General features: G+C 45.7%; 2 protein-coding genes across 2 annotated transcripts; one reads left to right on the forward strand and one right to left on the reverse strand.

Annotated features, from left to right (window-relative positions):
- Positions 1–514: 514 nt before the first annotated feature.
- Positions 515–9,838, forward strand: LOC126528617 (uncharacterized). The gene is made up of 3 exons (XM_050176463.2): positions 515–949; positions 6,310–6,402; positions 9,490–9,838. The coding sequence occupies exons 2-3, from the start codon at positions 6,361–6,363 to the stop codon at positions 9,778–9,780; spliced, it is 333 nt and encodes a 110-aa protein (XP_050032420.1). The 5' UTR covers positions 515–949; positions 6,310–6,360; the 3' UTR covers positions 9,781–9,838.
- A 3,083-nt stretch (positions 9,839–12,921) lies between these two features.
- LOC140213322 (uncharacterized) lies at positions 12,922–13,748 on the reverse strand. The gene is made up of 2 exons (XM_072284551.1): positions 13,586–13,748; positions 12,922–13,208 (listed from the first exon to the last, which is right to left on the reverse strand). Exons 1-2 carry the CDS (start codon positions 13,746–13,748, stop codon positions 12,922–12,924), a joined length of 450 nt encoding a protein of 149 aa, XP_072140652.1.

Here is a 13,748-nt window from a genome sequence, read left to right on the forward strand (position 1 = left end):
TGCCAATTTATTTGTTATTATGCAAGGTCTCGTAATGCAGCGGTCTTTCTTTTCTTTAGTTTTGATGCATTTTATATTCCCATATTCCTTTCAATTTTGTCGTTGTTCTTTATCTGTAACATCGTAACACGCAACTTATCCTTTCAAGTGGCGCTTACATATCTTCATCAATGCTAAGATATACGGGGTGTCCCAGCTAACTTTACCCACTGTTTAAAAGTATTCGAATGTCACGCAGCTGGACAGAACCAAGGCAATGCTGTTTATCGTCGCTTGCAGATAGATTATTGTTTGCATTCTGCCTAATTAGCTAATTAGTCTTAATGAATTAATCAACATCTCGAACATTATAGTTAGGTGAAAAGTATCAATGAGAAAATTGTAGAGCGACATGAAAAACTCCCGATACAGCTTTCTGTTGCTCACTAGGCGCTGCTTAAGAGTGTTTTTCCGTGTGTAAAAGAAGCCCGCGAACACACGCAAAGTGCCTCGAGCGGCCATTCGCGCGGCAATTTTGCGTGCATTTGCGGGCTTCTTTCACGCTGGGAAAAAAACTTTTATGTAGCACGTATTGAGCAACAGAAAGCTATATCGGGAGTTTTTCTTTTCTTTTTCGTTGCTCTACAATTTTCTCATTGAAACTTTTCATCTAACTATAATATTTGAGAAGTTGATTAGTTAAGACTAATTATCTAATTAGGCGGAATGCCAACAATTATCTATCTGCAAGCGACGACAAACCACATTGCCTTGGTTCTGTCCAGGTACGTGGCATTGGCATATTCTTAAACTCTGGCTAAAGTTAGCTGCAGGACACCCTCTATATATGTTATCTGATTTCTATTGTATCAATAATTATAGACGCCAATCGCTCATAGTGGGTATGGGCCATTATTTGAAAGGATAACAGCAACCGCAGGCCCAAGGTCGGCACCCACGGAGTATCAAGGTAGGTTCCATAATGTGTTGCTTTGCATGTTACTGAATGATCTATTTATTTCTTTTTTTTAGCCGCCGTGGTTGCCGAGTGGCTTTGGCGTTGCGATGCGAAGCAGGAGGTCGCGGGAGCGAATCCCACGGCCGCATTTCGTGGGGCGAAAGGCAAGAATGCCCGTGTACGGTGCGTTAGGTGCGCGCTAAAGAACCTCAGGTGGTCTGAATTAATCCGGAGTCCCCCACTACGTAGTGCCTCATAATAAGATTGCAGTTTTGGCAGGTGAAAGCCCAGAATTCATTTTAATTTTTTTTTTTTGCGTGACTATGGCGATTAAAATCGAGTTTGTGTTCAATGTCGAAAACCCTACACGTTTTGGAAAAATGTCCGCTGCGCGGAATGACGTGGACAGGAGCAAAGGCAACTGAAACACAACGAGCTCGAAACCTCTGTTTTACGAGCTTCCTGATTGGCGGGTTTGCGTTACCTTAACCGTGAGCGTGCGGATACTTTTGGGCGTCCTCCCTCCTCATTGGTAACCACTGCGCGATATTTAAGTTGGTATAAGCCAGTGCTTTCTGTTGTCCTTCTCGTTATCCTTGTATCCGCGCATTTTTTGCACGTGCCTTTCTGTGCCACGAATAGCTCTACCAACATGCGCATGTTATAGTCGTATGCATGGCATTAAGACGAAAACAAATAAAATGACAGCCCCAAAAAGAAAAATGCTGTTTCGAATGCGCGGTAAAGATGAATGTCGTGAGCTTGCGAAATAGAAGAGGCTTGGAAGCCATGAAAACATCTACACGTTCTAGTTAGTCGGAGCGCTCCTACGGCAAGAAAAAAGAAACGGAGGATTTTGTTGCTTAGGCCATAGCATGGCTTAGCGCTATCCCGACACGGCCACTGAAATGCGATGGCACTCATTGTTGCAACTGCGCCACGGCTTTTGTGTTGAAGCCTCTGGCAGGTTTAGAGACATCCAGAGGGCTTAGCACATACACTACAGCTCCAGGAGCATTCCGCGCATGCATGGTCCCCATTTGTGTTGCTCTAGCATTCAATAAATTTTTCTCCGCCCTTTCAGGTTGATTGATGCAACGCTTAGCCGATGGACATAGAATCACGAGCCTAAGTCCGGAGACCCAGACCGTCAGTAAAAGGAAATAATAATAATAATAATAATAATAATAATAATAATAATAATAATAATAATAATAATAATAATAATAATAATAATAATCATAATAATTTTATTGCAGCGGGACCGCACAGCCTAGAATAAGGGTTTGTTCAACATTGGTCAAACACTCGCACACGTACGGACTCGATTTCACATCGCGCGTCTAGGTTTTAACTTTTCTTTATTTCGCGGCAGACCGGAGTCTACAGACTTGCACTTGCCATTGTACGTTGATTGATGTAACCTAAGGAGTAGTCGAAATAGCCAGAACGTTAATATGCCACGGAGCTATAACTGGTATGCGGAAGTCAACACACAAGAAAGGCACAGATACAACTTGCCGTGCGTGATGAGATTGCGTAAGTTTAAGAAAGAACCACTATACAGAGTACGGAGACGGGGTCAGCGGTACTAAATTTATAGCATGCAATATTTTACCTGCGGGGACGGCTCCTTTTACGAAATTTATATATACCAATAAATAAATAAATAAATAAATAAACTCTCCATTTGTGGATTTACAGGGTACAAATATGGGCCTGCCCAAGCCAACAGATGGCTTGTGGGACAGTGCCCGACAGCAAGGGACAAGTCAGAGCATACACCACTTTCGGTTTACATCCCGAAAATAACTGGACTAAGCAGGAAGAGAAGGGAGGAAAATCAAGCATACAAATCAAAGATAACAGACTTTACGTCTTTTCGACTGCCTAAAGAGAACACACTAACTGGGAGGTCACTTAGGACACTTGGAACACAGAAAGCACGAACACGCCCCTCATTCTAGCCCGCACTCTGGGCAAAATGAAATGATCTCTTGGACGCAATGTTCGAGCAGGGATATATGGGAGGCGAAATTCAGTATTCCACAGGTACGCGAGAATAACACTTTCTTTAAATAACGACTTGAACGAAGGCGTACGGGAGCAGAGAAACAGACTAGATTTGTTGGGAATTGGAACACCATATATCACGGCACGAATTGGATTTTAGTAAGTAATCGATCTTATTGCTCCAAGACACTGAAGAAAGGTAAAAAGAACAAATTCCACAGCGCAGCACACCGTATCCTAATGCATATGCGCTATCATTTTCCTTATATAAATTGGGCATAATGATTTGACAGAGTATAGCAAACACGCTATTTTGCGCAGCCGTTCACAAACGTTCGCCAAATGATTGTCCCAAGACATGCTGTAATCAAAATGAACACCCAGATATTTGACACTACAATTGTATCGAATAGGAGAGCAGGCGCAAGTATTTCAATGTAGATAATGAAGAAACAAAGGAATGATGACAGGAATACGCTTCAGGAGATTGTGGAAACATACGAGTTTAGTTTTATTTTGACTGATAGAAATTAAGTTATTACAGTACCAGCTCATGACATTTACAATGTCAATTTGTAATTCGGCTACGGCTTGATCATAATTAGCGTAACAGGATACTAGAAGCGCGTCGTCAGCGTACTGAAAAACTCGGCAATGAAGAATGGATTGAGTGAGATCGTTAACATATAAGCTAAATAAAAGGGCTGCTAAGATCAATCCCTGAGGAACTCCACAGGACAACTGTGTCGGTCTATTTTTTAATATTTCCGATTACTACAACTTGAGATCGACCATGCAAATAATTTTCAAGGAAAGATAAGAAAGGCCCTAGGAAGCCATAGCTATAAGTTTACAAAGTAGAACATCATGCTTCACGGTATCAAAAGCTTGTGATACGTCTAAATATAATGCGCAAGCAAATTCGCTGTTTTCAAGAGCATTATTAAGGAAATCAGTTAGTTCATCTAACGCTAACCTAGTGCCACGCCCGGGGGTAAATCCATATTGGTTGGGCGATAGGAGATTATGCGTATCAATGAAGCTTTGCATTACATGAAAAATATGCTGTTCAAGTATCAGTGCAATGCACGAAAGTATCAAAATTGGCCTGTATACAGACCTATTTCGATACTTTCGTGCATTGCACAGGTTAATTCTCTCACGAACTATCGTTCTGTCACAAAAAAGCGCACAGGTTGCTTCTGTCAATGGGAGGCTGACGGCGTTCTGTTTAATGGGAGGGTGACGGTGTGCGTAAAACCCCTTAAACTTCGTAAAATAGCGACACTGTCCTCCTCCGCCTTCACTTCTCCTCGTTTCTCCTCTCCCTTCACGTTTCCTCCTCGACCGTGGCGCCACCTACACTGCTCGAGCGTAGCAACGGCGCCAACATGCGCTCCTCGCCACTCCGTAGACGCTTCTCGAGCAAAAATGGCGCTGAAGCAAGGCGAGAGGGCCCACGTGATGCTATTAGGCCAATAGCGACGTGGCTGCGGCCTCGGCCAGAGCGCGCGAGGAGGAGGCGGCATTCTTCTGGCACTACTTTACGAAGTTTGAGGGGCTATAGGTGTGCGTAGATCAAAGTACCACCTTACGCTGCGAACCAGAGTCACGAAGAACCGGAAAAATTATCCGTATTTCCAGGAGAGCTGCCACACCCACGAACCGTCTCGTGCCGAATAATATTCGTGATCCGTAAAAATTAAAATTAAATTACGGGGTTTTACGCGCCAACACCACTTTCTGATTATGAGACACGCTGTAGTGGAGGACTCCGAAAATGTTGACCCCCTAGGGTTCTTTAACGTGCACCTAAATCTAAGTGCGAGGGTGTTTTCGCATTTAATATTCGTGGTCCGTGGCACCACTTGAAGATATCGTGACATATTGACGCACCTGGCAGTAACAAAATGAATCGTTTAGTGCCGTCTCTGGACGTGCCGCCAACTGCAGAAAATGATTCAGTGTTTAGGTTTGAACATTAAACTCATAAATATATGCTCGACTAAGTCCCTAAAGCTTCTTCGTTTTTATTATTATTACTCTCAGTATTTTCGATAAGCTGTTCGCACTAGTGCTGTAAGCTCGCTATTTTCTGCTGAGGTGTTCTTTGCCTTATCAGGAATGACAGCGTCCTCCCGGTAATAACTTTATCACACCTTGACAATTTCTACTCGATGGTAATTTCTTTACGCCTGCAATTTGTTCAAAATGACTAGTTTTTAACTCTTCATCCTAAGGTATCCTTCCTTACAGTTTCTGTAGCATGTTTCGGTGTGTACATGTGGATTGCGTTACGTAAATAGTCGTAGAAGTTTGAATGCTACGCTGTTAAAAACCATTGTGGTTTTTGACAGTATCCTGTGTGATCTATTAGAATGTATTCTACATGCGTGTATGTAGACTGTCTTGGTGTTTACATGAATTGAGTGTTGTAAGTAGTTCCTCGCTACTGCCATGCAGAGTCTTTTGGGCCACAGCCAAGTTACTTGTAGCTTTTGGCGCAAAATGACCCTTCAGTGTTTTATTGGAAACTAAATGTTGATTTGATCTGATTGCTACAGAGCCACATGAGGGATGACAATACCACAGAAGACAGCGTTATATGTCTGCAAAAAAATAATTTCTCGACTGTCTTCTTACTTTGTCACCACTTTTCAAATCTCAACAAAACATCTATCTGCTCTACTCTAGTTGATGGACCATCATTCTCAAATAAATTACTCCTGAACTCAAGCAAAGGAACAAGCGTATTGAAAACCACTGGTCTCGTGCTTCGTTTCTTCGAAATTTTTCTTGCTTGCTTACCCTCCTGGAGACATTATTTTTCTGAGCATTCGGTTCCCTTCCCCTTCTTTTCGTCCTGTTTCCTTGGCTCGAACGTAGCACTGACGACGCCTTGCTGCCGATATCGTTGGAATTGACCCCTCAGCGCAGCAGGTGGTGAGAAGAAAAGAACAGGCAATTAAATGGAACGTTACAAAATATAGGCCACGCTTCGTCTCTGCTTCTCATCGTCTTTCAAAGTTCTTAAATAACCCATACCTTCAAAAAATATTTTCAGGTTGAGAGTCGCGTCGACATTGTTTCTTTTCTCTCCTATACGTCTCATACCCGAGAACATGGCAAATATAATATATCACAATCGAGCCCGATGCAGATCAACTTCCACCAACGTGATTGGCTCTCTTGCGCAGCTTGCGGTAAGGAGCCATTCGCGATCGAGAAATTTTATCCGGACCGGGCTTTACTGCGGTCGAAAGCGGCCCGTGTAACATCGGTATTATATGTTTGTCTCACCCGATGATTTCACGAAATTGCCACAATTATAGTTACAGCTTCTGCACGAACAACTGCAGGTACCTGACGTTCCCAAGTTATCCCTCCCAACGCCAGACCGTGGAAGGAAGATGCATACGTTGGCGACGGGCGAAGGGTTCTTGAGCCCCGAGGTAAGACACGAGGCAGCCGACTCTCCGAACTACTGATTAGAGCACGTTAGGTTAGTTTAGGCTAGGTTTGGTTGTGTTACGTTAACCAAGGTCGGGTTAGGCGAGGTTAGTTTGAGTTAGTGCTCGAGGTTTAGTCCACATAGCTTTTTATCGCGGCAGTAAAACACGGCAAACCACACAGTCTTATGTCGAAAAGTAACAGGAGCACTTGCCTCACTTATTGTCTTGGCCTATAACTGCTTGAGCTCCGTCTTCTTAAGCATGCACTAAAATAGGGTTGCGGTGTAAGTGCACACGGAATACATTTCTTGGAATAACTTGACAGGTATCGGTTGACTACGTAGAGTTGATGTCGGTGTGCATATTTCAAACAAGCTTTGACTTAACTGGCCGATGGCCGATGAACCTCTAATCGCTCTACACAAATGTTCTCATTTGCCTCATTACGGCTTTCTGATTCACTGCAGTCAGCATCAAAGGCAGATTCGCTCAGGAAACGGAAGGTATATATTCCAGATATAGCGCGTAATACAATATAAACAAACTCTAAACACTGCACAGGAATGGAACAGTGAGGACAAAGAATAAAGAATTAAAAAAATGACACTCCGTTATTACATTTCTATGCATTCCAGCGCAGTTATACTACCTACAAATTCCCGAGTAATAACTCACTCAAGAATGAAATTGTATCTTTCTTCGCGGCCTTATTTCAGAATGACAACCTGATGTGGAAGAACGCAGTTAGGCAACACGGACAGAATTTGAAACCTTTGGCACATATTTTTTACGAGACATTTAAAAGTTCAAAAGAAGAACAATTTAACAATGGTAACGTAACTTAGAGCTAACATTTTTTAAGAATTTACGTCAATTTGTACACACACTTCAGGCAGTCGGACATGCTCTGAGTGATTGAAGGCACTATTCACCAAATGTAACCGATTATTACTTTCACTGAGCAGCACTGGGGTGCCACTAACGTTTGTGTCATCATTCCGGCGAGGAAAGCACACGCCTCTGTATTATAGTAGCCAGCGTGCGACAACTTTTTTTTTTTACTGTTTCTGAGAATCCGGATGAACAGCGCCTTGTACATGCACTCCTCGCAGTGCGAATCGTCTGAGCAAGCATGCTATGGATCCCTATTATTATATTATTATTTACATTGTCTATTCACAAGAAAAGAAGAGGCATCTGCTGATCACTTCATGTTCTGATATTACTGAGACCGGCTGGTTTTGTTTAGATGTCTATCTGAAAGTGTGTTAATAAAATTGTCGCTAATAAAGCAGCTACTTAGTTGTAGTAAATGTTTGGAACAACAATTACCTGTGCACTGCTCAGTGAGCACTAACACGTGCGAACGTAGTAGTCAGTGGCGTAGACGAGGGGGGGGGGGCAGCAAACCGGGCACGTGCCCCCCACTCCCCGTGATTTCTGCTTTGGTATGCGGCCCCAGCCCCTCCCCTCCCTCACCCTACTCTATTTAGCGAGTGCCTCCCCCCCCCAAAAAAAAAATTTGTGGCTACACCACAGACAGTAGTAGCGGTAGTGGTGGTAGCAGCCGCAGCAGGAGTGTCACTACCAGTAGTAGTGCTGCTAATACTGCACTACTACTAAACTACTACTAATACTACTACCACCACCACCACCACTACTACCGCTACTACTACTACTACTACTAATAATAATAATAATAATAATAATAATACGGGGGTTGTGGGTTCGGTTCCCACCAATGACATGTTATCTTTTCGTCCACTTTCATTTCCCTTTTCTTCATTATTTTCGGCATCCCAATTTCAACAACAGCTAATTTCCCCGATGTTATTCTAGTCTTTATGTGGTCATGATTCGCGAAATCAAGCCCCTAAGTTCCCCTTCTTCGCTCGTTTACTACTACTATAGTGATACGCAGGCACATGGGTAAAAAATATAATATATATAGGCGAAAGTACAATATTTCAAAAAAAAAAAAACTGGCGCTCTTTGGCCACACCTAGCCCTTGCGCCATTAAACATCATATATTCATTAATTTCTTTCAAAAACACATACACAAAAATGCCTTGGACAAGGAAAAAATGGACCAAGGGAAATATACAAGTATGAATAAAAACAAGTCAAAAAGGCACAATGAAAAAGCCGCAAATTAAACTAACGCAAAGAGAATGTCAGTTTAGTTTCCGTCGTGAGAGAAGGCACAATTCATTGAGAAAATAGGTTACTTTCTTATTACTTGGTATAGCTGTAGAAAAGCTGGTGAGCTGTAAGAAAAGTCTCTTCTCCGAATAAGCTTATTCAATAGTCTAGGCAGCCTGTTATTTACATCTTTTTTTTTTTTAACATTCAGGCTCGTTTCATTTTTTACAGCTATCAACTAATAGAAAGTTCTAGCAGCGGGACTTTCGACACATAATCCTAGCCACTATACACTGCTCGGGCGCAGGAACCACGCCAAATATTTTTTCATTCATTTAATCATCCTTATTCGCCCGCGTCCCATACCCCTGTATGCCCTGAGGCATTACCCCTCGCATTAAAGAAAAGAATTTAAAAAAAAAGAATATCGTGTTGCTGGAGCCGCGTGGACCACAGCACAAGTGCAAGTCGTCACGCAGTCGTCGTCGTCACGGCATCATCGCCATCCCACTGTCCTCATGCCGTCTTCGGCATGCCACCTTCAGCTGCGCCAGTGTATGTTCAGAAATCCAGCGATCATTCAGACGTTGGAAATCAGTACTTCAATCGAAAACGTTATAAAAGATAATTTACCCTGAAATGTCACGGATGAAGCAGGGCCATGCGACCTCCAAGCGATTCGCCGAGCTCGAGAGCGAGAAGGCTAACCTGCATTATGGTCCCTACCTGCATCACAGCTAACGCGTAAAGATCCGTATTACACGATCGTAAGCGTCTTGCGAGTGTCATCCTTCTTTAAGCCGTCACGCGGCACTCAAAAGAATTCCAGAGAATTTCATAGAAGCTCCCTCTATACGTTTGGCAATCACTATCGATGCTTCCCGCCGGATCGCCTTTCTTCTTTCTTTCTTTTTTGTCATTACCGTTGCTTCCGCACGTCGCAGATGTACGGGGCGCGGGTCATAGTGTCTCCCAGCAGCCAGTCGGCGGGCGGCGGCCGCAAGCTCGTCTACTTCATCGAGGAAGCCCCGAGGCCACCGCCGGGGGCCCTGGTTCCCCGCGTGGCGCTCTTCCTCATACTCGTCCTCTGGTTCGGCACCATCTTCGGGTCGGTGGCCACGTTCTGGCTCTACCTGTACCCCAAGGACAAGAAGCGCCACGTCGCGAGCGCCGTGACGTCCACGGCCAAGGCCCTGTCGACGTTGGCGAGCACTGCCGCTAGCGGGCGCCTCTGACCTCCCGCAATAAGCGCTGCTTCGCAGCTCCCCTTGGCGGTCTGAATAAAACTTTCGCTTGTTATGTCGATCTTATTGGAAGCACCTTGGAACTGTTGGATGCACGGAGTTCAACGCTGGGGCTATGAGCGACGACCTGGTTCGGATCTGCGGATTAATTTATATCTCTCCGGGGGTTCTTCAACGCAGTTTTAACCCTTTGGGTGCCACTGGCGTAAAGTTTCGTTTTCCCGTTTCTGTCCCGCCATGTCACAGAGGTCAGATAGGAATGTGAGGACCATACCAAAAGAACGTTGAAATCGCTTCTGTTGAAACTGCTTCCGAGTTGCTCGAAATTATTTTCTTCCTTTCTTTTTTGCATTACCAAAAAACAAACCGTTGTGTTCGTTTTACAATATCCCAGAATTTAATAATGTCATGTTAATAAAGCAAAATAAGGAAAGACTTCAATCAAGTGTCTTCATCCGCCGCGGTGGCTTAGCGGCTATGGTGTAGCGCTGCTAAGCACGAGGTCGCGGGATCGAAGCCCGGTCGCGGCGGGCGTGTTTCAACGGGGGCGAAATGCAAAAGACGCCCGTGTACCGTGCATTGGGGGCCTGTTAAAGATCCCCTGCTGGTCAAAATTATTTCGTTGTCTCCCACTACGGCGTGCCTCATGATCAAACCGCAGTTTTCGCAAGTAAAATAAAACAACAGAATTCAGGGTTCCATAAATTGCATTTCGCTCCCCCTTGAAATGCGGTCGCTGTGGCCGGCCAGGAACCGAACGCACCTCTGCTTACGATAAATCCGAAAACTATTACCACATTGGAAATATGTGACCTTAACATGTGCTACAAAATACATTCGCGTTCCAGTTAACAGTTTCCCAAAAAGCGTGCCTATGTCATTTCGGGACAATCTTGACTAGTACGCCCAGACATTTCCTAGCAGATTTTTCAGACTATCTCTAATGTGGTGCCAGTCTTGGAATTTATGCTAAGCAGACATCAGGTAGCTATTCACCTACGTAACTATACGCTTCAATTTTAGTCCATTAGCGAAATGTTCACAGAACGTTTTGTTGCTGCTAATATTTGCCTCCACGTAGCGTATCTGCCAAAAATAGGTAGCTGGCGGCCTATCGATATGACAGATTTTTAAGTGTTCCGCATAAAAAGAAGCATCTGGTAGAGCTCATATATTCTCTGTCGTGTAAAGAAATAATGAGCTGTTGAAGTGAAGAACCAAGCCTGTAGCCAGCGCCATGCTTTTATTCTCTTCCACTACTTTCTACGCCTGGGAAATTAGAGCACGGAAAAGACCCTTAACTGCTCCCCCCACCCCCCACTCCGAACCCAATGACACAAAACTGCTACTCACATAGATAGATAGATAGATAAACTTTATTAAAAGAATAACCAGAAGAATCGCTAATGGCCGGGGGTCCTAGTCAGCAGGGCTCCGCAGGCTCTTGCTATCTCAACTCTCTGTATCAGCTTGAGCTGGTCGTTGAGGGCCGAGCTGGACAGCAGTGCCTCCCATTGCTCCCTCGTGGTCTTCGTGTCGGGGTGCTCTATGTTGTGTAGTGTGCATTCCCACGTAATGTGGTATAGGGTTGGTGGGGCATCACGCCACGGGCATTCGTCCCTGTAGGCTGTGGGGTGTATGCGATGTAATATGTGTAGGTTCGTGTAAGTGCCTGTCTGGAGCCTAGGCCAGGTGGCGGCATCCTCTGTCTTTAGATTTCGATGGGGTGGTGGATATCGCAAGAGACGCCCTCTGTGGTAGTTCACAATGGCTGAATACTCGAGGTCGACAGGATCCGGGTCTTCTGCAGCCGGTGTGATGAGTGCTCGGTTATGCACGAATCCTCGAGCTGCTCTGTCGGCCTGCATGTTGCCCGTGATGCCAGTGTGGCCCGGTATCCGGTGATGGTTTGGGTGGTGATGCCCTCAGGCGGTGATGCCCTTGAGTATTTGTTCTAGGACTTGTGCAGCAGGTCTTCCAATTCTTCCTTGTAGGAAGTTGCGGCAGGCCTGCCGGAAATCCGTGAGGATCGTCAGCGGTTTATTTGCGTGTTGGCTTTCGCGGCTGGCTAACGCGATGGCCAGCTCTTCGGCTTCCGTAATCGTGCAGGGGCGGGTCGATGCAGCGGAGGTAACGTGGCCACGGTGGTCGTATACCACTGCCACTGCGTCCTTGTTGTTCGTCCCATACATGGCGGCGTCCGTAAAACGGGCCGTGGTATTGAACCTGAATGCTTCTCCATGTACTGGGTCCTTGCTCTCCTCCTGCCGGAGTGTAGGTTGGGGTCCATGTTGCGTGGTATGGGGAACACGTGATACCTGCCCTGGACGTGACGAAGTATCGAGCAGGTTTCTTGGGTTCGTGTTATTATAGCTTGGAACCCCAAGGCTGTAGGACCTGCTGGTCCGTGCGAGTACGCGCAAGTCTCTGTTGTTGCGAGACGTAAAGGGCTTCTGTCAGTTCGCTGAGGATGTTGCGCAACCCTAGCGCCAATAATTTTTCAGTCTATGTACTCATCGGCAGGCGGAGAGCGGTCTTGAAAGCCATCCTCAGAAGTGTGTAGGCCTGCTTCGTCTCGGACTGTGTGAGGTGGTAGTAATGCAGGCTGTATGTGATTCTGCTCACCACCAGGCTTATGACCAGGCTTCTGACCACCAGGCTTCTGACCAGTCGGAGGGTGTCCCTTTCCTTCATGCCTCTGTTCTTGGATGTTACGCGGGAGATCATGCGTGATATCGCCTTGACACTGGTTTTGAGGAGTGTAAGGGTGTGCGTGGCCCACTGGTTGGACTGCAGCCACATGCCCAGCACCCTGAGCAATGGCTTCTCTGGTATGAGGCCCCCGTTGAGGCGTACCTCGAGTTTTCTTGTTGGGTCTGTGAGGAATGTGTGGTTACCCCGGCTTCGCCAGACTAGTAGGAGCTCAGATTTCTGGGGGGAGCATTGTAGTCCCCGTTGGGTGACGTATTCTTGGATGAGATTCGCTGCAGTTTGCAGCCGTTCGTCTTTTTCAACGAGGGACCCTGTTGTGGTCCAGAGTATTATGTCGTCTGCGTAGAATGCGTGCCGAAGACCTGCTACGTCCTGCAGTTTGCTTGCGAGGCCGATCATGGCGATGTTGAACAGCGTGGGTTAGATGGCAGCACCTTGAGGTGTGCCCTTGTTGGGAGGTTGGTAAACTGGCGTCTGGATCTCTCCCATCTTGAGCTCCGCCGTGCGGTGGTTCAGGAAGCTCTGAACATACTTGTACGTTCGCTCAGCGCAGTTCGTGTTGGCGAGCCCTTCTAGGATTCCTTGGTGGCTGACGTTGTCGAAAGCTCCTTTGATGTCGATTGCTAGGAGGACGTATTCGCCGCTGCGGGAAACGTTGCTGAGAACTTTTTCCTTGTTTTGGAGTAACACATCTTGTGTGGACAGGCCTGCGCGGAAACCGAACATGGTGTCCCCCAGGTATTTGTTATCTTCTAAGTGTCTCTGAAGCATCGTGTTTATAATTTTCTGACGTAGTAGTTCTGCGGAAACCCGCAAGGTGGAGAGAAGTAATGAATAATGAGAACATCAGACATCCACCCGTTCGTAGCAATTGCTACAACGGTTTTCTACAATGGGTTTCCTTTGTAGCAATTGCTACGAACGGGTGGATGTCTGATGTTCTCTTTATTCATTATAATTTTCTCGTACACCTTGCCGAGGCAGGACGTGAGCGAGATGGGTCTGAGGTTTTTAATTGCCAATTTCTTGCCCGGTTTGGGGATCATGATTATTCGTGCGTGTTTCCACATCGCCGGCACCGTACCTTGTTCCCAGTGTTGGTTAAGAAAGGTCGTGAGCGCGGAGATGGACTTGTCGCTCAGGTTTCTGATCATGGGGTTCGTGATGCGGTCCGTGCCCGCCGCTGTGTAACCGGTGGTGGCTGCGATGACCGCTTTCATTTCGTTTTCTGTGATAGGTTCGTCCAT

This window comes from Dermacentor andersoni, chromosome 9, assembly GCF_023375885.2.
Source record: "Dermacentor andersoni chromosome 9, qqDerAnde1_hic_scaffold, whole genome shotgun sequence".
NCBI lineage: Eukaryota > Metazoa > Arthropoda > Arachnida > Ixodida > Ixodidae > Dermacentor > Dermacentor andersoni.

Bases quoted from the DNA above. Each gene is read 5' to 3' on its own strand.
- LOC126528617 (XM_050176463.2), top strand. From the start codon at position 6,361: ATGCATACGTTGGCGACGGGCGAAGGGTTCTTGAGCCCCGAG. The intron at 6,403-9,489 runs GTAAGACACGAG...CGCACGTCGCAG, and splicing joins AAGGGTTCTTGAGCCCCGAG to ATGTACGGGGCGCGGGTCAT.
- LOC140213322 (XM_072284551.1), bottom strand. From the start codon at position 13,748: ATGGACGAACCTATCACAGAAAACGAAATGAAAGCGGTCATCGCAGCC. The intron at 13,209-13,585 runs GTACGGTGCCGG...GTTTCCGCGCAG, and splicing joins TAACCAACACTGGGAACAAG to GCCTGTCCACACAAGATGTG.